Source organism: Haliaeetus albicilla, chromosome 9, assembly GCF_947461875.1.
Source record: "Haliaeetus albicilla chromosome 9, bHalAlb1.1, whole genome shotgun sequence".
NCBI lineage: Eukaryota > Metazoa > Chordata > Aves > Accipitriformes > Accipitridae > Haliaeetus > Haliaeetus albicilla.
Genome location: NC_091491.1, coordinates 25996833 through 26016056, shown reverse-complemented (window position 1 = coordinate 26016056; position 19224 = coordinate 25996833). Strand labels below are relative to the sequence as shown.

General features: G+C 35.6%; 1 protein-coding gene across 1 annotated transcript in view; it reads left to right on the top strand.

Annotated features, from left to right (window-relative positions):
• DNER (delta/notch like EGF repeat containing) overlaps positions 1 to 19224 on the top strand; it is a 137177-nt gene that overhangs the window by 88793 nt on the left and 29160 nt on the right. The window contains exons 6-8 of the mRNA XM_069792181.1: positions 1446 to 1599; positions 7033 to 7146; positions 17193 to 17417. Coding sequence (XP_069648282.1) covers positions 1446 to 1599; positions 7033 to 7146; positions 17193 to 17417 — 493 coding nt within the window. The remainder of the gene's footprint in view (positions 1 to 1445; positions 1600 to 7032; positions 7147 to 17192; positions 17418 to 19224) is intronic.

Genomic DNA, 19224 nt, shown 5'->3' with positions numbered 1-19224 from the left:
CGCTGTTGTCTCTGGGGACCAAAGTGATCCCTGTGCTGATGTGTTTTCCACCAATGGTATGTGGAAATGTGGAAATACTTGCTGTGTATTTAGTTAATTGTTTAGTTCTTAAATAAAAGTGATTATTTGTTTCTCTCTGTTAGCCACTTTCCTGTGTAGCTCATATGAATTATCTTCAAAGTAAGTTACTGTGCTGTGTGATTATAATAATTTTGACTGTGTTTTGCTTGCCTGTCTTTCCTTTCTGTTGAACTACGGCCTTGTTTGGAAACCTGTCATTGCTAATGTGAGACATTCAGAGCTGTTTGTGAGGAGGCTTGGGTAAATACCAGAACATGTATAGACCATACGCTTAGTAGGGACTTCTGGCACTCCTGATGAATAACATACCCATCATTTTGAGTTTTGGAGTTGTATAGTATTAATCCTTGTTTAAATTCTACCAGTGTAATATTTGTAAGGAAGAATGAAATCTGGGTTTTACTGAGTAAAGTTTTTTATTTGTATGAAGGTGATTATTTTCTTTTCTACTTAGGTCACAGCTGTTTATTCATATGAAGCAAACACAAGTAAAAATAGAAGATAAATTACTAACCCCATTTCTTTGTTTCTAGTTTCATGCACATTCTGTACTTTGCATTATAATGTTTGTGCATGGGACAGCTGCGTTCCAGCCCTAATGGTCTGGCTTTGAAACACATGAAAGTGAGTGATGTTGCCATCTAGTGTTTAATGAACAAAGAAAGTAAGATATTTAATCTAAATGTATACTACAGATGAGAGAACTTTCCTTGCTTCCATTCTTTGAGATTTCCCTGGGATTCTTAGTGACCTAAAGATTTTTTAAAATCTAATTTTAATTATTTTGTTACTAACAAAAATGTGCCATATCATGCCTACTGTAAGTATTTTAAATCTGTAACAGCTGTAGTGCTCTTGATCTTTTATTAAGCAGCAGGGTTTGGCAAAAGTAACAAATATGTTCATAAGACGACATATTTTAACAGAATTGAAGGGATGCGTTGCTACTGAAGTACCACTGCAGTGAGCCTCTGGGACCCCAGCCCTGCCCTTCACATAAAGGGTGCATCTTTGTAGTAGGATTTTGTTGCAGTAAATCTGCACATTAGTTATTTTGACAGTTATTCCAGTCTATAAGTGTAATTTCTGAAGTGGAAGAAAAAAAATGTAGTGATTTAGACTTTATGGATCTGATCCCAGCCTCCTCGTCTAGATTAAATTACCTGACATCATTAAAAATCTTAGCTGAAGAATTGGTGCACATTTAGTATTTCAAAGAGTAACTTTGTGCAGTTGATGTATTTATGGCAGCTACTGTTGTTACGAACAGGAAAAAGACAAAAAAATCTTTATTCAGTAGAGTATTCAATGAAAACATAATGTTTGAAAATGTATTGTGAAGTACATATCCTGTTTGTTTTTAGGCAACTTTTTTCTGCGACTGCGAGGATGAGTATCAGGGTTCCCTGTGTGAAGAATTTGATGCTTGTCAGAGCCAGCCCTGTCAGAACAACGCAACATGCACTGATGTAGCACAGAAACACGACAGGAACAATTTCACCTGCAGCTGCCCGGCTGGTAGGTTTTGTATTATGCTTTGAATAATGCATTTGTGTTTTAACATTTGGTGCATATCTTTTGCAGAGCAGTGAACTGTGGAACTTCAGATACTAGGAAAGGAGGAAAATACAACAACAACATAAGGGCAGTTTTTAAAAGGCTGTGGAAGATTCTTCATCTGTGAAAAATGCCATTGAAAGCCCACATCTGAACCATAACCCAATGAGTGGATTGTTTGTAACTAATAGAACTTTACCTACTAAGAAGAGATGACCAAAATTTAATTTACATCAGCTTTTTCTTAATCTGTTTTTTTACTTTTCAATGTAGATTTTAAGTATACATCATAACTAACGTTTCAATAAACATGCTTTCATTGTAACTAGTAAACTCTTTTCTTCAGTTGCACCAATCAAATGGAAGAAAATTCTCTCCACGCTATGCAGTTGTTGGATTGTTGCTCAGAATTAACTTAAATTTTGAAAACTTTTTAAAAATTAATAAACTAAACTGAGTAATTTGTGGGTTTGATTAATGAACAAGTGTCTGAGTTCTCTGAAGTTATTTTAAGAATATTTGCTTTAAACATTTGATCAAATTAATATAGACATCTTAATTGAAATAAAAATTAAACTAAATATGATGGTCATATGCTGGAGGGTAAATTAAAGATACATGCTGATGGAAAAAACCTTACTAAATGCTATTATAGAAGAGTCTGCTATCTGAACTTTACATTTTAAAACCAAACTCAATTAACATAATAGAAGTTAGTTCAATATATATTTTCTGAAATTATTTAAAAGTAAAAGTTGGCTAAGATTAGGTATCAGTAGCAGGTAATTTATTTTGCTTCCTACAAACATGTTACTGTACATTTTCATTTCTGTAATACTGGTCAGTTGATATTAGAGAGAAAGGAGACTTATCTGAACAAGAAAAAAAAAAAGAGGGGGGGCTGAGGAGGGGAAATAAGGTGCTTCCAGAATAAACTCAAAGATCTGCAGAATATAAAAGCTGTATCATAAAAAGCAGATAGAGAAATGAATTATTTGGTCAGGCTTCTAGTGGTGGTTGTGTCTAAATGGTTATTGACTGCCTTTAATGCTGACTAGGTATCTGTGTGCATTAAGTATATATAAAAGGTACATGTAGCAATACTTCCTTTATTCTGCTCCAAAGCAGGATCATGGAGTGAGTGTTCTGATATTCTCTTAGAGATGGGAATATTGTTATTCTTTACCCTAACGCATGTCAGCACAGGCTAGAGAAACTTCTAGCTGCAGTAGATCATGTGTAAGTACCAGCCTGAAAAGTGGCTGAGCCAGAAACAGGTGGATGCAAGTGATGCTTTAATGTGGCTGCCACGTACTATCCTCGGAACTGTTTTGTGAACTTTGCAGTTCAGGAAACCAGCAACAGCAAATTATTAAGTCCCCTTCATTTTCTCCAACGACCCAGACCCTTTTAATTATACTTTTTCTGCCTCTAGGACTTGCACTTTTTCCTCTCTTTGCTTAAAGTCAGTATAGTGAATGTGCCGCAAGAAAGGGATTTATATTTGTATTTTTACATAATGACCTGGATTTACACTGTTCTGAAAAGAAGTGAAGTTGTTATGCAGGTGTACTCTATTTCATAAATTTGCCAAAGGATCAACTGTCACTTTAACAAGATATGTAAATACAGTTGAATAATGATTTAAATATGAGACGAGAAAGATCAGAGTGGAACAAACTTCAAATGTTTGAACAATCCCTACCATTACTGTCATGTTGAATATGGTTGATTCAGAATTCTTTTGGATTTTGACAAGTAGCTTCCAATTAGAAAAGAAAAAATGTATTTGTTTTGTTTGTGTTGTTTGCTTTTATTGAGATTGCTATCATGGAAATTGTTCTACATCAAGTACTATTAGGCTAAATTTCTTTTTTGAAATTCCCTACCTCAGAAGAAATACAAGAATGATTCTAAAAAAACCCCTGCCTGAATTCCATGAAATCAAAATTTTTATTGGAATATAATTTTAATATAAAATACTTTTCCAAATACTTCAAAGTTCTTGGGTTTAGTTGTGTAAAAAAAGCTTTAGGGGGAATATTTATGGTAATTCTGATGTGCTTATTGTAAAGGCTAAGACTGTTTCCACTAGGAAAGCTTAATATTTTCAAGTTGTACAGCTAAGTTTTGCAGAGTAACATCATAAGTATACTTCCCACTTTTGTACAACACTCCAAAAGTATCACTGCTGTTGTTACACTTAGATTGAGTCTGTGATAGTTCCTGCTTCTATTGGTAAGTTACAAATTACAATGCCTTGATAAAGCAAATTGATTTTATTTGTGTAATGATAAAAAATCCTAGGGCTTTTTCGGTTATTATGATCCCAGATATCTGCATCAAGTGCATATGTATTTTTTTTAAATTTGGCCTCTCCATATTTTAAAAGCTGCCTGTGAGTTAAAAACGTAGTCGCTATTAGGGGCAGGCATTTCAATTGCTTGCTTCATAAAGTGCTAACACAATTGTAGAAAAATTGATACCATGAGATGCTAGGAAACAATAAGTAAGATCATGACAGTTTCTTTGAAGAAAACGTATTTCTCTTACATATTTTTGAAATATAATATATTTCCATTGACGTCTTACTGTCTTTTATCTTTGGATTTTATCCTTTCCATTTAGAAACTATTTCTCTAAAATATAATTTATGCCCTGTTATTTTCATAATTGTTTCTTCTCCTTGTCTCTAGAACAACTGTCAGCTCCTATTGGGGAAAAAAATTATGTCAAAATTCTAAATATTTCCATCTACAAAATTCCTTCTACTTCTCATGGTATAAAACAAAGCTTACAATAGATGGAATGAAATTATTTGGTTTCCATATGTGAAGGCTTCCTTTCTGAATGACTGTGTGATCAAGTCCCTCTGTAAATCCTCAGTAAGCCATATATAATTAACTTCATTTATTACCTTCTGGAACTTGCATGGTTGTGCTTGATGGCCTCCATGCATTATGTTTAGGTTTAGCTTTTAATTTTTTAAAAAGATTTTTTCTTAATTTTTTTAATAGCAAATGTCTGATGTTATGCAGATGGCTTAATCATTGTTAACTTCAGTGGCTTGTGTTTCTACTCATATTTTTTTTCCCCCAAATTTGTGCCCACACATCAAAAAATAGGAAAACTAGCTGTTTTCATATAATTATGAATTTCTACAAACTATTCATTGCATATGGAAAAATATTAAAGAAAATGGTAAATAAATATTTAATTATCATAAATGTCTCTACATGCAAGTTTCAGAAGCATTTGAATGTGAATAGGATCATGTTTCCCAAATCATGATAGAAAGAAGCGTTATGAAGATAAGCATCAGCACAAAATGAATAAGTGTAATGATTCTTAAAGTGTATCTCACCAGAAAACTGCCTCACGCCCCGCCCCCCGCCAATGATTGCTTTAGCACCTCTTAATTTGTAGCACTTGCGACATATTTGCTGTGAAATTCCTGAATCATATTCTCTTTCAGATGGACAAAACATGCCCTATAGATAATAATGAGACATTTATTTTCCTAAAGCTGACATAAAATATTATCTCTGATGAGTTTTCCCACAAGCTATAATGACAATCACAGGAAGTCAGATTCTTGTAGCAAGCTTCTGAGCAATGCAATCATTTCTGCTTTTCTGTGCCAACGTTCTTTTGGATACGCATTGAATTCCAGGGTAATTTTTAGCTTTCACAAACTTGGTAACAGTTTAAAGATGGAAACATGTTTAAATGAGTTAAGCTTATTCAATACTGTGTTATGATTCATAAAAATAATCAGTTGAATGTGAGGACTTGAAAAAAATATGAAGCCTATAGATGAAAGAAATCAGTTGATGTAGTTTTCTAGAATATTTCATTGCTGTTTTTGTAAATTTTATGTTAATTTGAGACCAGTTAGAATTACAGAAAATCACTAGTTACACAGAGTGAGGCTGATGTCCCTCCAAGTGCCTCAATCCAGTCCAGAGGAGCTACCTCATGAGAGCACAGTTCTGGTTTTCGCCCTCATTATTTTTCTCCAGTTTAGGTGATTTATGGGCATTGATCCAGATGCAACATACAACAGAGTTTCTTTTCCTAGGTTTTACATTGCAGAAAATAGGATCATAATTTAGCGCTGTATAGCATATAAAAAGCAGTAAGGTACACAGAGAGGAAAGTCTTATAGATCCTTTTCTATAGTAGTGCTTTAGCAACTCCAAATATAGCAATCTGTGTTGAGAGCTATTCTGTGGTGACATCAATAGATTTGAACAGGTATAGGTATTAGCCTGCCCCAAAGACTTAAAAATGTTAATTTTGATTGCATTAAAAATAATTCTTTAATAAAAAATAAGATTTTTTCTTTTTTCTTTTTTTTTTTTCCTTTTTACTTTTTCTCCTCTGCGTAAGCAAAATCCTAGTCCAGGCATGTCCTCTATCTCACCCTGGGGTCTTTGTCTTAGATACCTATTCTTAGCAGTGTATTAACAGTGTCACCTAGTCATAGCTTACTGGTCTTTAACACCATACATTGTGTTAAATGTACTTTTTATGGAAAATATTTACAATTTTAAGTAGGGTTCCTTTTAAAAAATAAAATGTATCTGTGTGTAGTGTGTAATTTCTTCTTCAGTCATGCATCCAAGATGGTTTCTTGGATGTAAATAAAAATTAGAAAGAGGAATGTGTGGTATTTGTTAAGGAATTTAAGTTTGAAGTGTTTAATCATTTCAATTGTATTTTGTAAGTTTGTTTATTTTGGGGGGATGCGTTATAGACATCAGACATATGGAACAAAGTAAACTTATGGTCAAATAGTACAGTACACACAATCTGTAGCTTGTGAACTTATAGGAGCTTATTTGGAAGAGTTTGCAACTGTGCTGAGCAGTTCTTCACAGCTCCCACTTAAAATAAACACTCTTTTTGAAGCCCAGAAGTAGGAGCAAATGGCAGTCATTCAGCATATGCACAAATAATTCATAATGTCAAGTCTTGTTTAAAGTCTTGCTAAAGATTATTGACTTGAGATTCAAGATGTGTTTGAAAACCATTCAAAAATGACTTCTTTTTTGGTTATATGGGTGCTGATGAGGACCCAACACCAACCTCCATTATACTGGTGCTGTCAGAATATTGCTGCTGGTAAAATAAAATTGATGTGATCTCAAGCTTTCCACTGCTTATTTATATTTCTCCAGTGAAGTATAAGTTCTAATTAAAAATCTCATTTTATAAGAATGAGATTTATAAGAAATGTAACAAATTAGAAGACTGTCCTGGATTCTGTTTCTTACTTTGGTTAATTTTATTCAAGAAAACTAATGATGCTGTTTGAATGACCTAGTAATACATTTAGTGATAAAACCTCATTTTTGCTATATTTTCTGAATGTTTTGTGCTGTTTTGTAGGTTACACTGGAGAGCTGTGCCAGTCAGAGATTGATCATTGCATCCAGCAGCCATGCCAAAATGGAGGTACCTGCTCATCCAACATCAATGGATTCAGTTGTCAGTGCCCAGAAGGTAAACAGCAGACCTATCTAGTACCTCATACAAATTGGTGTTTTGCAGGGTGTACGTAGTCTAAATTTTCAGTTATATTTATATTTATATTTTTTAAAATATTTTAAAAATTGTTCCTCGGACATAACTGTAGGCAGAAAAAAATCCAGATGAGAACTCTTTGTATAATCAGCAATAGTATATGAAGTACGGTAGGAGGTTGTGTTTCGGTGTATATGTGGTGTAGAAATGTTCTCTCATTCTCTGGCACCTCTACAGTAGAATTCAGGCTCCAGCACTGTGAGGACGGTGAATCTGAGGAGACTTAGGGTGTGGTCTGATTTTTGTGTTGTCCAGTAAATGTGTGAGAAAGAGGTGCCTCCCTTGTAATATTGGCATATTTCTGCATATGGGTCAGTTGGCTAAAATGTGTGTAAAAGCAGTAATTCAAAAACAAAGGAATGATTTCAATCCTGCAAAGTTTTAATTCATTCTTCTTTCTGTTTGGACTTATTCCTTTCTCTACATGAAAGCCTTTTGGTGATTCTCATTGGTAAATGCTGTAAATGTAACTCTGCAAAATGAGGACACCACAAGTGCTTTCGTAACAATTTGCTGACTGGAATGGCAGATGCCTAAATTGCTCATAAAAAGAATTATCAGGAGTGAAAGCTCTCAATTATGAAGGCTTCTATTAGTTATTTATAATTAAAATTAGAACCTTGAACTAATTATATCCCTGTTCTTACTTGATCTGTGGATGTTGGTTTTTATTCTGCCAGCACCTTACGCTTACTCTAAGGGTACAAGTCTTTGAGAACTGCTGCAGTAATATATAGTTGCTTAATACTGAAGATTATCTGTAATTTCTTTAGACTGATTCCTTGCTTTTCTAGAGTGTTATGCTTTAATGAGTGACCCACTTAACAGCTGTGTTGAAACACAGACACTGACATTTTGACAGCAGTGCAGATCTTGCATTTGGAAAATTGTTTGCCTTATAACTAGTAGCAAAATTCAGTGAGAAAATTATTAGATGTTAGACTTGGTCAATAATTTACTTGCGTTTTTCTGAAGATCCTTGAACAGATTTCGTTAAAGATGCTTTGCCGGAAATGATCTTTCCAATAATAAATGCTTGGAAAAGTAGCTACTGGGAGGTTGTTTTAGAATTGCCATATTTCCGTGTGCGGCATACCTTAATTGCTTGCTGCTGCTGACCTGGTAATGAATATGCTGACCATCTCTCAACTTCTCTCCTGCTGCCATTTGAGACGCTGGCCACAGGGCAAGGTTACTGGTGGGCTGAGGTCCCCACATGGCCCCATCACCCATTCTGTGCTGCGGGCCTGCTGTGGTGCTGCGGGCCTGCTGTGGTGCTGCGGGCCTGCTGTGGTGCTGCGCCTGCGATAAGGTGCTTGTAGCATGGCTCTTTGGTGCCCTGCTAGAAGGCGTTTATGCCTTGGGTGCCGTGTGGGGTGGTGGCTGCTCTCCTGCTCAGGGAGCTCATGCCGGCAGCAATTAGCCGGTGAACGGGAGCGGGGCAGGCTGCCAGCTCTGCCTGGCCCGCAGGCCCTGGCACGGCCGCAATGCTGCTCTGGCAAGTGCGCCGGAGCCAAGGGCCCCGTGCCATTCCCCTGTGCTGTGTGGGAGACCTGAAGCACAGGAGAGGAAGACCTTCCCTTCTTCTCCATCCAGAGCTGTTCTCCCCAAAGAGAGTGACGGAGAGGTTATCTGATGTGCCACTGCTTGATGTGCCACTGCTTGATGTGTAGCATTCTTATTGACAGCAGCTTTTCTGCTGCAGGAGAACCAAGTTCCTTGCGCTTCTCTTTTCTCAGTTTTACATGTGTTTGGCTATCTCTGTGTCACGCCACTTGGTCCTACCTTCTTGTTGCCTGCTTTGTTTCTTGAATACTTATCTTCTGCTCTTTTCTTTGCCACTGATCCATATTTGGGTTTGATAAGTTTCCAGTTGTCACTGTTGTGTGTTCTGCTTTAAGTAGGCTTATTTTGGCACTGTCATTGTACTAGCTTAGTATTTAGGCTGTGTGCTCTGCTCTTTTTCCTTCTGGGCACATTGGTACCATTTTCTCAGTATTCTGGTATTTTTGTTTGTCGGCACTTCTGTTCTAATTATGTGCTACAAACTTGTGCTCCTTTTCTGCTTGAAGTCTTGAGGTTTTCTATGGTTTCTGGACTTTACTTAAAGATATGATGGGCTTTTTGACCCTTCCAGAGGAAAGAAAAGAAATTACAATTACTTAGCAACTTCAAGAAGTACCTCTACTCATAGACATTGTTCATAGGCAAACATGCATTCTGGGTCACTTGTCTGAAACCTTCTGTGCAGATTTACCAGTTCTAGTCTCCCAAGATAATTTCCATGTTTCCAAGAACAGCCATGTTACAGAGCAAGGACAGAATTGGGGGAAGGGCTGTTACTCTGATTGCTTATTTATATGTCTAACATGCTCACACGGTATAAATGTTTTCAAAAAGCACTGGGGCAACATAAGAAAGAAATTTTACTGAAATACATTTACAACTCTCGTTAAAATCAGTTTTCTTACGTTGACCTGTATTATTTCCAATGTAGAAAAAGCCTTTGGAGGGGATAGAAATTTTCAGGAATCGCTTTCTGTCTGGACTGCCCAGGGTTATTTCCCTTAGAAAGAACAGTCTTGTACATGCTGTGTCTGATTCTCAGTCCCTTGGACATGAGAAAATCATTCTTAGGTTTGCAGGAACAAATGCCATCTTGTGTGCATGGTTGCTTTTCTCGAGTGAGCCTGTGATAACTCAAGAGCAGCCCCAAAGGTTCTCCCTGACTCCCTAATAATTGCCGTTGTTTCAAAGAGCAAATGCTTCCCATGAAGTTATGTGTCTGTGCTTCCTACTCATGTCCCCACCGTCAAGAGGGGAGAGTGTTGGTGCAGAAGTGACACAGTCTGTCTGCAAGGGCCAGTGCTATTGCTCTGGAGTAGCCTAATGGGCATATTAGGTAATAAGATGTTGCTTTTCTCTCTTGTTCAGGAAGATCTACTAATGCCAATGAGCTCAGGAATTCAGATATTTTGTGGAGGGAAAGAAAGGGTTGGTTTAACAAAATATATTCTCTAAATTTACTAATGACTGCATTTCCTGTGATTCTTCTTTCTTCTTTTGAGGTATTATCCTCTCATAGAGGCATATTTTGAAAGCTTTTGTTTGGGTTTTGAAGAGATTTGGTTATTTTTGTAAATACAACAAAGGATAGTTAATTGAAAATTGCAGATGTAATAACTTGCAGATTTGCTATTTTTTAGCATGTCCTCAAATTTTCCATTAAAAAAAACCCTACCAAAAACCCATGATAGGTTTCTAATTTAAGTGAGGTCTCTTGCTCTGCTGCTATTCTCCTGCTGGGCTTAACAGTAATTGCTTGTTGAGAAGAGGCCTTCCTTTCTGTAGTGCTAATTCAGCACAGTGGGGGAAAGGTAGCCAAGGAGCTTATATATGTGTAAAAACTAAATGACTGGAGATATAATGTAGTTAGGCAGAAAATGATAAGAGAAGATGGAAAGTATCATGAAGGGAAAAGAAAAGGATGGCAGAAAAAGGAATGAGACAGAAACAATGAGGAATGATCTCGAGATTGTGCATTTCTTTTGCAAGTGAGATCTGTGGTTCATGAAAGTAGCATGTGATTACTTAGAGAAGGTGAGATCGGAGGCACTGAAAGAGCAGCTTGAATCAGATATGAACATTTCATGATTATTCTTTAGACAATTTTACTGTCTTAAAAGTCCTTTAGTAAAGAAAATTTCTTTATGCTTGCAGATTCCATTTTCTGTGTGATGCATTGTAGATTTTAATGTCCCAAATATGTCAGAAAATAAACTGCTATCTGAAGTTGAGTCACCTGTGCTAAAGAGAAAATTGGATTTTATACTCAAATTTATAGTGAAGAAGCTTATGCAATACTAAGGACTGAAAATTTTGTTCAAAATTTTTACTCTTTATTATTGTGAAAAGGATGTTTGGGGTATTGTAGTTACTTACAATGTGGTAGGGATCTTTGATCATCCTCTTTAAAGTTTCGTGATAATAAACATACATTTAGCAAATATTACCTTCAGATGATCATGCAAAGAAATTTCTAGACATTCTAAAAACCTACACGTAGTAAACATATGTCAACCTGAACATGGATATTTGAAATTCATATTGAGAATGATTCTGTAAATACCCATATCACTCTTAGATATCTCCTCTGATTTTCTTCTACTTATTGTAATGTATAACATACTACTGTATTGACAATAATATTAATTTTATTTGAGTTGATTGGGGTACTGCTCATCAATTTATATATTTGGTTGCTTCATTTTCTTTAAGTCACTCAGAAGTTATGTAAATTCCCAAAGCATCCTGAAGTGAAATTCAATATACAAATAATAGTTAGAAACATAGAAAAAGCTGGTTGGAATAAGCAAATATAATTACAATAAATGTTTCATCAATGGAGAAACTATTTATCCTTACTTAAGTAGTTATTAAATTCATTGAAATATTTGTTAAAAGTTGTTTTGCTTGTGGTTTTTTTTTTGTTTTGTTTTGGTTTTTTTAAAGTGTATGGAAATTGCCTGATTGTGTGGTGAGGAAATGCAAGTCTCACTAATCTGTTCCTTACACATGCAAATTTTGTAAAGTTGATACAATGAAAGACTTGGTACTTGTGTGTATATATATATATATATATTTTATGTATTTTAAACATTTGGAGAGCCTTTGTTAATATCGCTCCTAAGAAAATATTAAAATAGTAGTGGAATATAGTTTTGAACAAAGCCAGATAATAATGAGCAAAGCGCAGATCAGTTATTCAAAGAAATAAACTTCTGTTGCAAGATGTTTCTGAAGTTCTGTTACATGCAATTTTAATGTCCTGATGATGTGTACAGATGAACTGCATTCAGTGTTATAGGAAACATTAAACTTTGATAAAAATAGCAAGCATTCAGCTGGCCAACCACATGAAACTGGCTTGGATTCTTGGGATTTTGCTACTTTCTCTATGCAGAGGTCACCTGCTCTGACAGAAGTGGCAGAAATCTTTTCATTCAGATTAATATATTTTTGAAAAATAGTCATCAGCAATAATGGATTTCATAGCCATCCTGTAGAAGAAGATAGAGAGAAAACAATGCTATGATTAGGAATAGATAACTTGAAATTCACATTTCTGGACTGATTTTATTTTACTATTGACAATTTGATTTGACTAGCTGCAGGTAACAACAGCTAGGCAACACACTGAGCAAAAGTGCCCTGAAATACCTGCAGGTACTTCTGGAAATACTGGAAAGCAGCAAATTTATGAATGCTCTTACTGTGCTTTCTGTGGTTTAAAAAATAGAGTTTGACAGCTATAGAAGATGCTAAGTTGTGATTCATATGTGTTGATTTGCAATAGCAGCTAGAAAATGCACATTGTCACCATGAATTTTAATTGACTGGGAGAACAGAAGTTATTTGCCTAGATTAAGAATAGTTTAAGTTTCAAGGTCTTCACTTTTTCTGGGCTTCATTGTTCATGTAAAAGCCTTTTTCTATATTATATCTTGCAGATGTGATTCTAACTTCTTTAGGTTTACATACAATAAACCTATTTATTGTCTTGATTCCAGGAAACTAGGCCACACAGCTGTTGCCTATAGAAGATTTCCCAAGATTACTGGTGATTAGAGAATGCAGAAGTCTTCATATTATCATAAGAGAGTTTAATTTACCTGAAGAACATTTTGTTGTTAATTAAAAATTTTTATGGCTGTTTAGTTTCTGGTACTTTCTGCTAATCTAATGTTTTTGCCTAGCATCTTCCCAAATTGCTCTTATTTTTAATAGACTTCTCCTTAATGCTTTAATGGGTTTAGCGTGTGTTCATCTTTATCCATAAAGACTTTGTGAGGGTGAATTTTAATAAAAATCTTACAACTACATTTTAATGATTTCTAGATTCCTTATGATGAGTATCTTTTTTCCCTTTACAGAATTCTGATGAAATACCATCAGGCATCTTATATTTCCTCACAAAACAATTTTCTATAGAGAAAATAATAAATTGCCTGTATTTCTTCTAATATTTATCCCTGTATTTCATACCCTAAAGGTTTTGTAATCCTGAGTCCTAGACTTAATTTTTCACCTTTGTGTAATTCTTGGAATTCGGTCTAATATAAAATTCAGGCAAGTTGGTTGTTCTGCAGACTGTATAAAAAGCAGTTGTACAGTATCTTCAGAAAGTTTAACTTCCTTGATTTGTACATGGCTCTTTTGCTTTCAATAGCCAAGTAATTAAAATCCCACCCTGGTGAGAAATCTGGCTTTTATCCAGAGCTTTTCTATCTCTGAAAACATTTTCTGATCTAGTTTCTATCACTGCCCTGCAGGTCTGTAGCAATATATAAAGAATATCACCTGACTTAATACTTTTGTTCTTCTTGACAACTAGCCAAACGGTCTGATCCATGTAAGCACAAATATTGTATTGTGGTTTTTAGCAATATAAATGTTTTCTAATATTGCCTTTCTCCTTTACCTTCTGTGTTATTCCTTTGGTAAATTTTGCATTCAGATCTTTCAAATCACGAGTAGTCTTTACATTTCAGTCATGTCCCTGTTACACCAATAACAACCTAGATGCACAGTTGGGTTCCTGTTAGCTGGCTGAAGAACAGTCCAGGGGATATTTATCCACAGATAAATAATCCTGGTTTTTATTACATTTTTCTCCAGCATTTGATTCCGTTTTCAATCAATACACCTCTGACTTTGTTTTTTTAAATTTATTATTTGCATTATTTGTTTTCAACAGTTTTATTGGCATGGACTTAAATGTACATTCAGAAATGCCAAAGTAATAGATCTTCAGTTCAGATGTGTAACTACTGCTGCTTTGAGTATTTTTGGTTATTTAACTCGTACATAAGATTTAAACTTCCAAAATCAACTAAACACGTTTCGCAGTGCAGTCAAAGATAGCACAAGGGCAACATGTTTTAGTGTATTTTAAAGCTGCATATGTTCTTGAAGTGCTTTGTCACTTGAAACATTAGCCATCTGCCAGTAAGCTTCTCTTTGTCGGGAAGATTATTGCAAAGGTTGTAGTGAAGCAGCATTAGTGTCATTGTGTGACCTCAGATCTCTTTGATCCTTTTTAATCTGGTTTCAGAGTTAGTGTAGAGATTTCACCGGAGTCATTGGCTGATCTCCTGGTAATAGTTAAAAGTCCTTACAGATTCTTTTAGATCTGTCCAGCATTTTGTGATGACGGGACAGGCTTTTTTTAATTTGTCAGTAAACTGTTGCTGGAATTAGATTCTTGATTTTAGGGTTTCTGTTCTTTTCAGTTTCTGATGGTTATGAAGTTCCCATCTACAGGAAGGACCTCTAATACAGGATTCCACAGTATCTGTTTTTAAGCTCTCCCTCTTCAACACTGGTGTGCAGGTGGTCCTGCTAAAGCCTGTGAAGCAATCTGAGCCATAGGCTAGCAAAATGGAGAGGCCAGAAGGCTCTTGCCTGTTCTTTGCCTGTGCCCTGCCACACCTGCTTTTCTTTCCTGGTCTGTTGCTGAGTTACTTATGGCTAAACTCTTAAAAGTTCAATCTGTAGGTTGTTTCTTTTTTTTATTACTTTTTTTTTTTTAAATTGGATTATTTTTTCTTTGTTTTTCATTCCATAGCTCTGACTTAAGATTTATGAGCATATGAGGGAAACATGGCTTTTTAAGTCATTTGTCCAGGACTGACTATTCTGAGGACGTTCCTAAAATTCTGCTGCCAACAGTAGCCCAGAATATCCTAGTTTTCTCTGGAACTCACAGGGCAGTTGTGGCCTTTCCGTCTTTTTCTTAGTTACAATAATCTGAGTTTTGTTAATTCTCTAAGTAGATCCCTCTAGTACACTCTGTGTGGGTTATTCACCATTGTTTAATACCGTTTCCCTCTCTTTCTGATGCAGTTCACTGAGCTTTTGTGGATCTATAAATATCCTCAGGGTATTTAAAATTAATTGCCAGTCTCCCTTTTTTTGTGGTGTGTGCTGGAAACTTCAATGTCTTTAGGCTGGTTATCTTAGCCCTCACTCACTCTTCAAGTCTTGGAGCTCAGTCAAGTTGACAGACTATGCTCAGTTCACTAGATCTTTCTGGCCCAGGTTTTCAACAAATCTAATCAATCAAGAACAAACTATGTTTGTTTTTAGTAAATGTTTGGGGTTTTTTTGTTATGCTTTAAAATGTAAATTAATCTATTTCTTATGCGCTTGTTTTCAGAAATTGCAACCCCTGACTTGCTACCCATGATTACAGTGCTAGAACTACAGTTAAATAGTTACAGTTTAACTCACCTGAATGCGAATCATGAATAATTAGAAAAGAAAGAAAAACAAAATACCCTGAAAGTAACACATCTGTCAAAATTAACTGAACGCTATTTCCTGATTAATTGTACCTTGCTTGAAATGTGGAATGACATTGTTTAGAACAAAAATATTTACTGAGTCTGTAAAAGATGATGAGATGTTGTAAAATATGTATTGAATGTGGTATTTGGTCTCACTTTTGTTATCATAAGCTTTATACAATATAGGGCTTCAGTTCTAATACATCAACTGCTTTTAATCCAGCAGCGAGACTTTATGGATACAAAACCTATAGAAATAAGGCTAAAAATCTGCTTCATTCCATCAGGGATAAGATTTCAATATTAAGTGTTAATCCAAAGTGTCACCTGTCATTGTTTCCATGCTCTGAGTTGTTTGCAGGATGCTATATAACAGAGACATCTCCTCCATCTTGATGCTTTCTCTCACCACCAGGCACGTTTTGTGTGGTGGGGTTTTTTTGTTTGGGTTTTGTTTTGTTTTGTGTGTTTTTTGTGTTTTTTTTTTTTTAATTCTGTTTTTCTCTCTTTCTGATTAAATATTTTTCAAATCCTAGAACAGTTTTCTTGCATTTACTTATTTTCTTTAGTGTCTGAAATGTTGCTACAATCTCCTGGATAGCAGTGGCAATGTGGTCTGTTCTTTGTCTTTTAGACTGGCACAAATGCAGTGGTTTACGCTTTCTGTTAGAGTAGATTGGTAAAGCTGGCTTGCTGGTCTTGAGTGGAGGCTGGCCTGATTTGCTCCTAATTTCTCATTCCTGGTGTATTGTAATGTTAAGAGCTGTTGTATAATGTAAGATATTCCAGGGAACTTTAAGCCTGAAAAATAATGATTTGTACAAATGGACCAAATACTCATCCAAAAATATTGGAATTGAATGGAAAGGACAATTTGCTCTTTTATTTGGAAGGGTGCTAGAATTTGAATATACTCTTCTGACTTGCTTTTGGGTACAATAACCACGCATCATGTTACTATATATATGATATATGCGTATGTATAGATACAATCTAGAGTTATTATACTGCAACTTGTTCATATATTATTCTTTTCTACATCTGATTAAAAAAATTCCCTTGCAAGAATATACTTTTCTTTATGTCTAATTTTTACATGGTGTTGTTTCAATAAATCATTGTCTCTCCTGCTAACAAGAAGTATGTTCTTGTAAAAGATACTCTACTAAATTATTGAAGCTCAAGTAAACTCACGTGCTGCTTTAGAGGTTGTTATTCTTAACATACACATTAACAGTAATGAAAAAAAAGGTCAGTTTTGGCTTTTTTTTTTTTTTTCCCCAGGCTAGTCTGTTCCTGATCTTTAGAAAATCTTATCTGCTTTTCTAGCCAGACACACTTCAGAAAGTGGAAACGCACTGACAGTTTCAACAAATACTTTTGCAATTCACTGCCTTAATTATATGATAGTATTCTATCTGAAACATCTTTTATCATACTGTGTTACCGGGTAAAATTAGAGTTTAATATCTATAGGAAGTCTGTATTTTTGTAATTTTCATATAAATAAAAAATAGGAATATAGCTATATCAATGGCTTACTTTTAACTTGCTTCAGTTATTAATATTGTATGCATAGCAGAACGCTTACTTATCAAAACTATTTATTTCTTTTAGGGTTTTTAGGAACCTCTTGTGAAGACAAAATAGACCCTTGTGCATCATCTCCCTGCCAGAACAATGGAACCTGTTATGCAGACAGACTTGCCTTCTCCTGCAGTTGTAGTCCTGGATTTACAGGACCTACGTGTGCTCAGCTGATTGATTTTTGCGCTCTGAATCCTTGTGCACATGGCATTTGTCGCAGTGTTGGAACCAGCTACAGATGCCTCTGTATCCCTGGTTTGTACCAAACAGTTACATGTTTTGTAAATCCTCTAATATTTTTATATGTAGATTCCATATATAGTTTACAATGACTTCCTTTTTTTCTTTTCAGTGTATAAAACACATTGAGCAGATGTTCTGTCTGTTTAGAATAATGATAGGAATCTACACATTCCATTTGGAAAATCAAAAATTGCAGAGTGAGCACTGAAAATACCACTGAGATCCATATGGCTTGGTTGATATCTACAGCTGTATTATAAAACTATAGTCTGCAGGATAAATCTTTTTAAGGTGAGGTATAAGTGTCACTGGAGTTACAAAATTTGGTAGAGAGAATGGAAAATGTGACACTGATCATTGGGGGAGTGGAAACAAACAAGGTAGATAAACAACGGTAGAGAAGGAAAAAAAAATTGGTTACCCCATAGGTTTTTAGTTCTGGCATCCATGTTTACATAAATTACCTCTCTTCAGAAGTTCCAGTGATACTGCTTAGGTGAGTATAGCTAGTAGACTCGGCTGGTAACTGTTTGACAATGCAGCCTAACAGTGCTAAGCGTTCTGCTTAGCTCTAGATTTTTTTCTTCATTGTACCAATGTAACAGAATATCGGGGTGCTTATAGCTCCCTTTTATACATTTTAGCAATGATAATTAATAGGTGAAGTAGCAGTTAGAATGAATGATATCATGTGCTGCATGTCCACTACTGCTTAAGCACTTACAGAGTGAAAACCAATAATCTTTGTTTTCATTTGAGTAATTTTGGTGGGCTTTTTTTTAGTCTGTTTCTATAAAGCTATAAACTTGAAAACTGCAGAAGTTAAGGGGAACATAAATTCCCAGTGTACAAGGGATAAACTAAGGAGTGATACTGGACAGTTAGTAGCTCTCTATATACATAATGCTGTGACACGCATGTTGTTCTACAAAGTTCCTTTCAGAGGAATACCTTTTCTCTGCTGCTTTACCTTGCCTTGTGGGAAACCAGTCACAATTCTCCAGCTCTTTTCCCTTCTTTCTCGGTTAGCAGGATGTGCGGGTATCCTACCAATCACAAAGGTTTGGCCAGAAGTAGGCAAGTAGTCCTATAGGTGGTGAGTCTGAACATTAGTACATGCCGCATCCAGATATTTTCTTTTTAGCCTGTGCATAGAAAGAAGTCAGCTTCTTTCTCTTCCAAAAAGAAGTTTCTCCTTTTCCTCTCAAGAAAGAAGCCCACAATCTGTTCCTAGAACACTTCAGGGTAGTGAGGCTTAGGACAAAAAGAATGTAAAATAACTGTTTAATTTGACTTTCATGTATTATTGGCATTTTGAGGAAGAAAGATGCCGCTGCTTCCTGCTTCTTACGGCTTTAGATCAAGGTGAAACGTAGAGAACTCTCCTATTTTCATGAAAGGAGTGAGCTTTTATCTAAGATTCTGTAGCCCATAAAACTGGTATTTCATCTGAAGAGAGATCTCTGAAGACACAAGAATTACCAGCTAATGTCTTTGTCTTGGGCGGTATATTGAATGCACAGTTCAAAGTGTTACTTTCAGTAACTGATGCATGTGATCAAGGAAATTCCACATGTTCAGGCTAAAGTTTGAAACTGCTTAAGGATGAAGGCATTCATCACTTCGTAGGAATAACGGATTGATTTTGAAAGTAAGCCATCACTCATTAAATCAATAAATGTGGCAAGAACAGGTTTCAGCATTATGCATGCTTCATCATAAGGCTTTCTGTTGTGTAGCAAGGGTCTCACTGGTGTATGCTGTCCTGAGAGGGAGGCCACAACATGGTTGTGTTGTTTCACAGTTTTGTTGCTGAAAT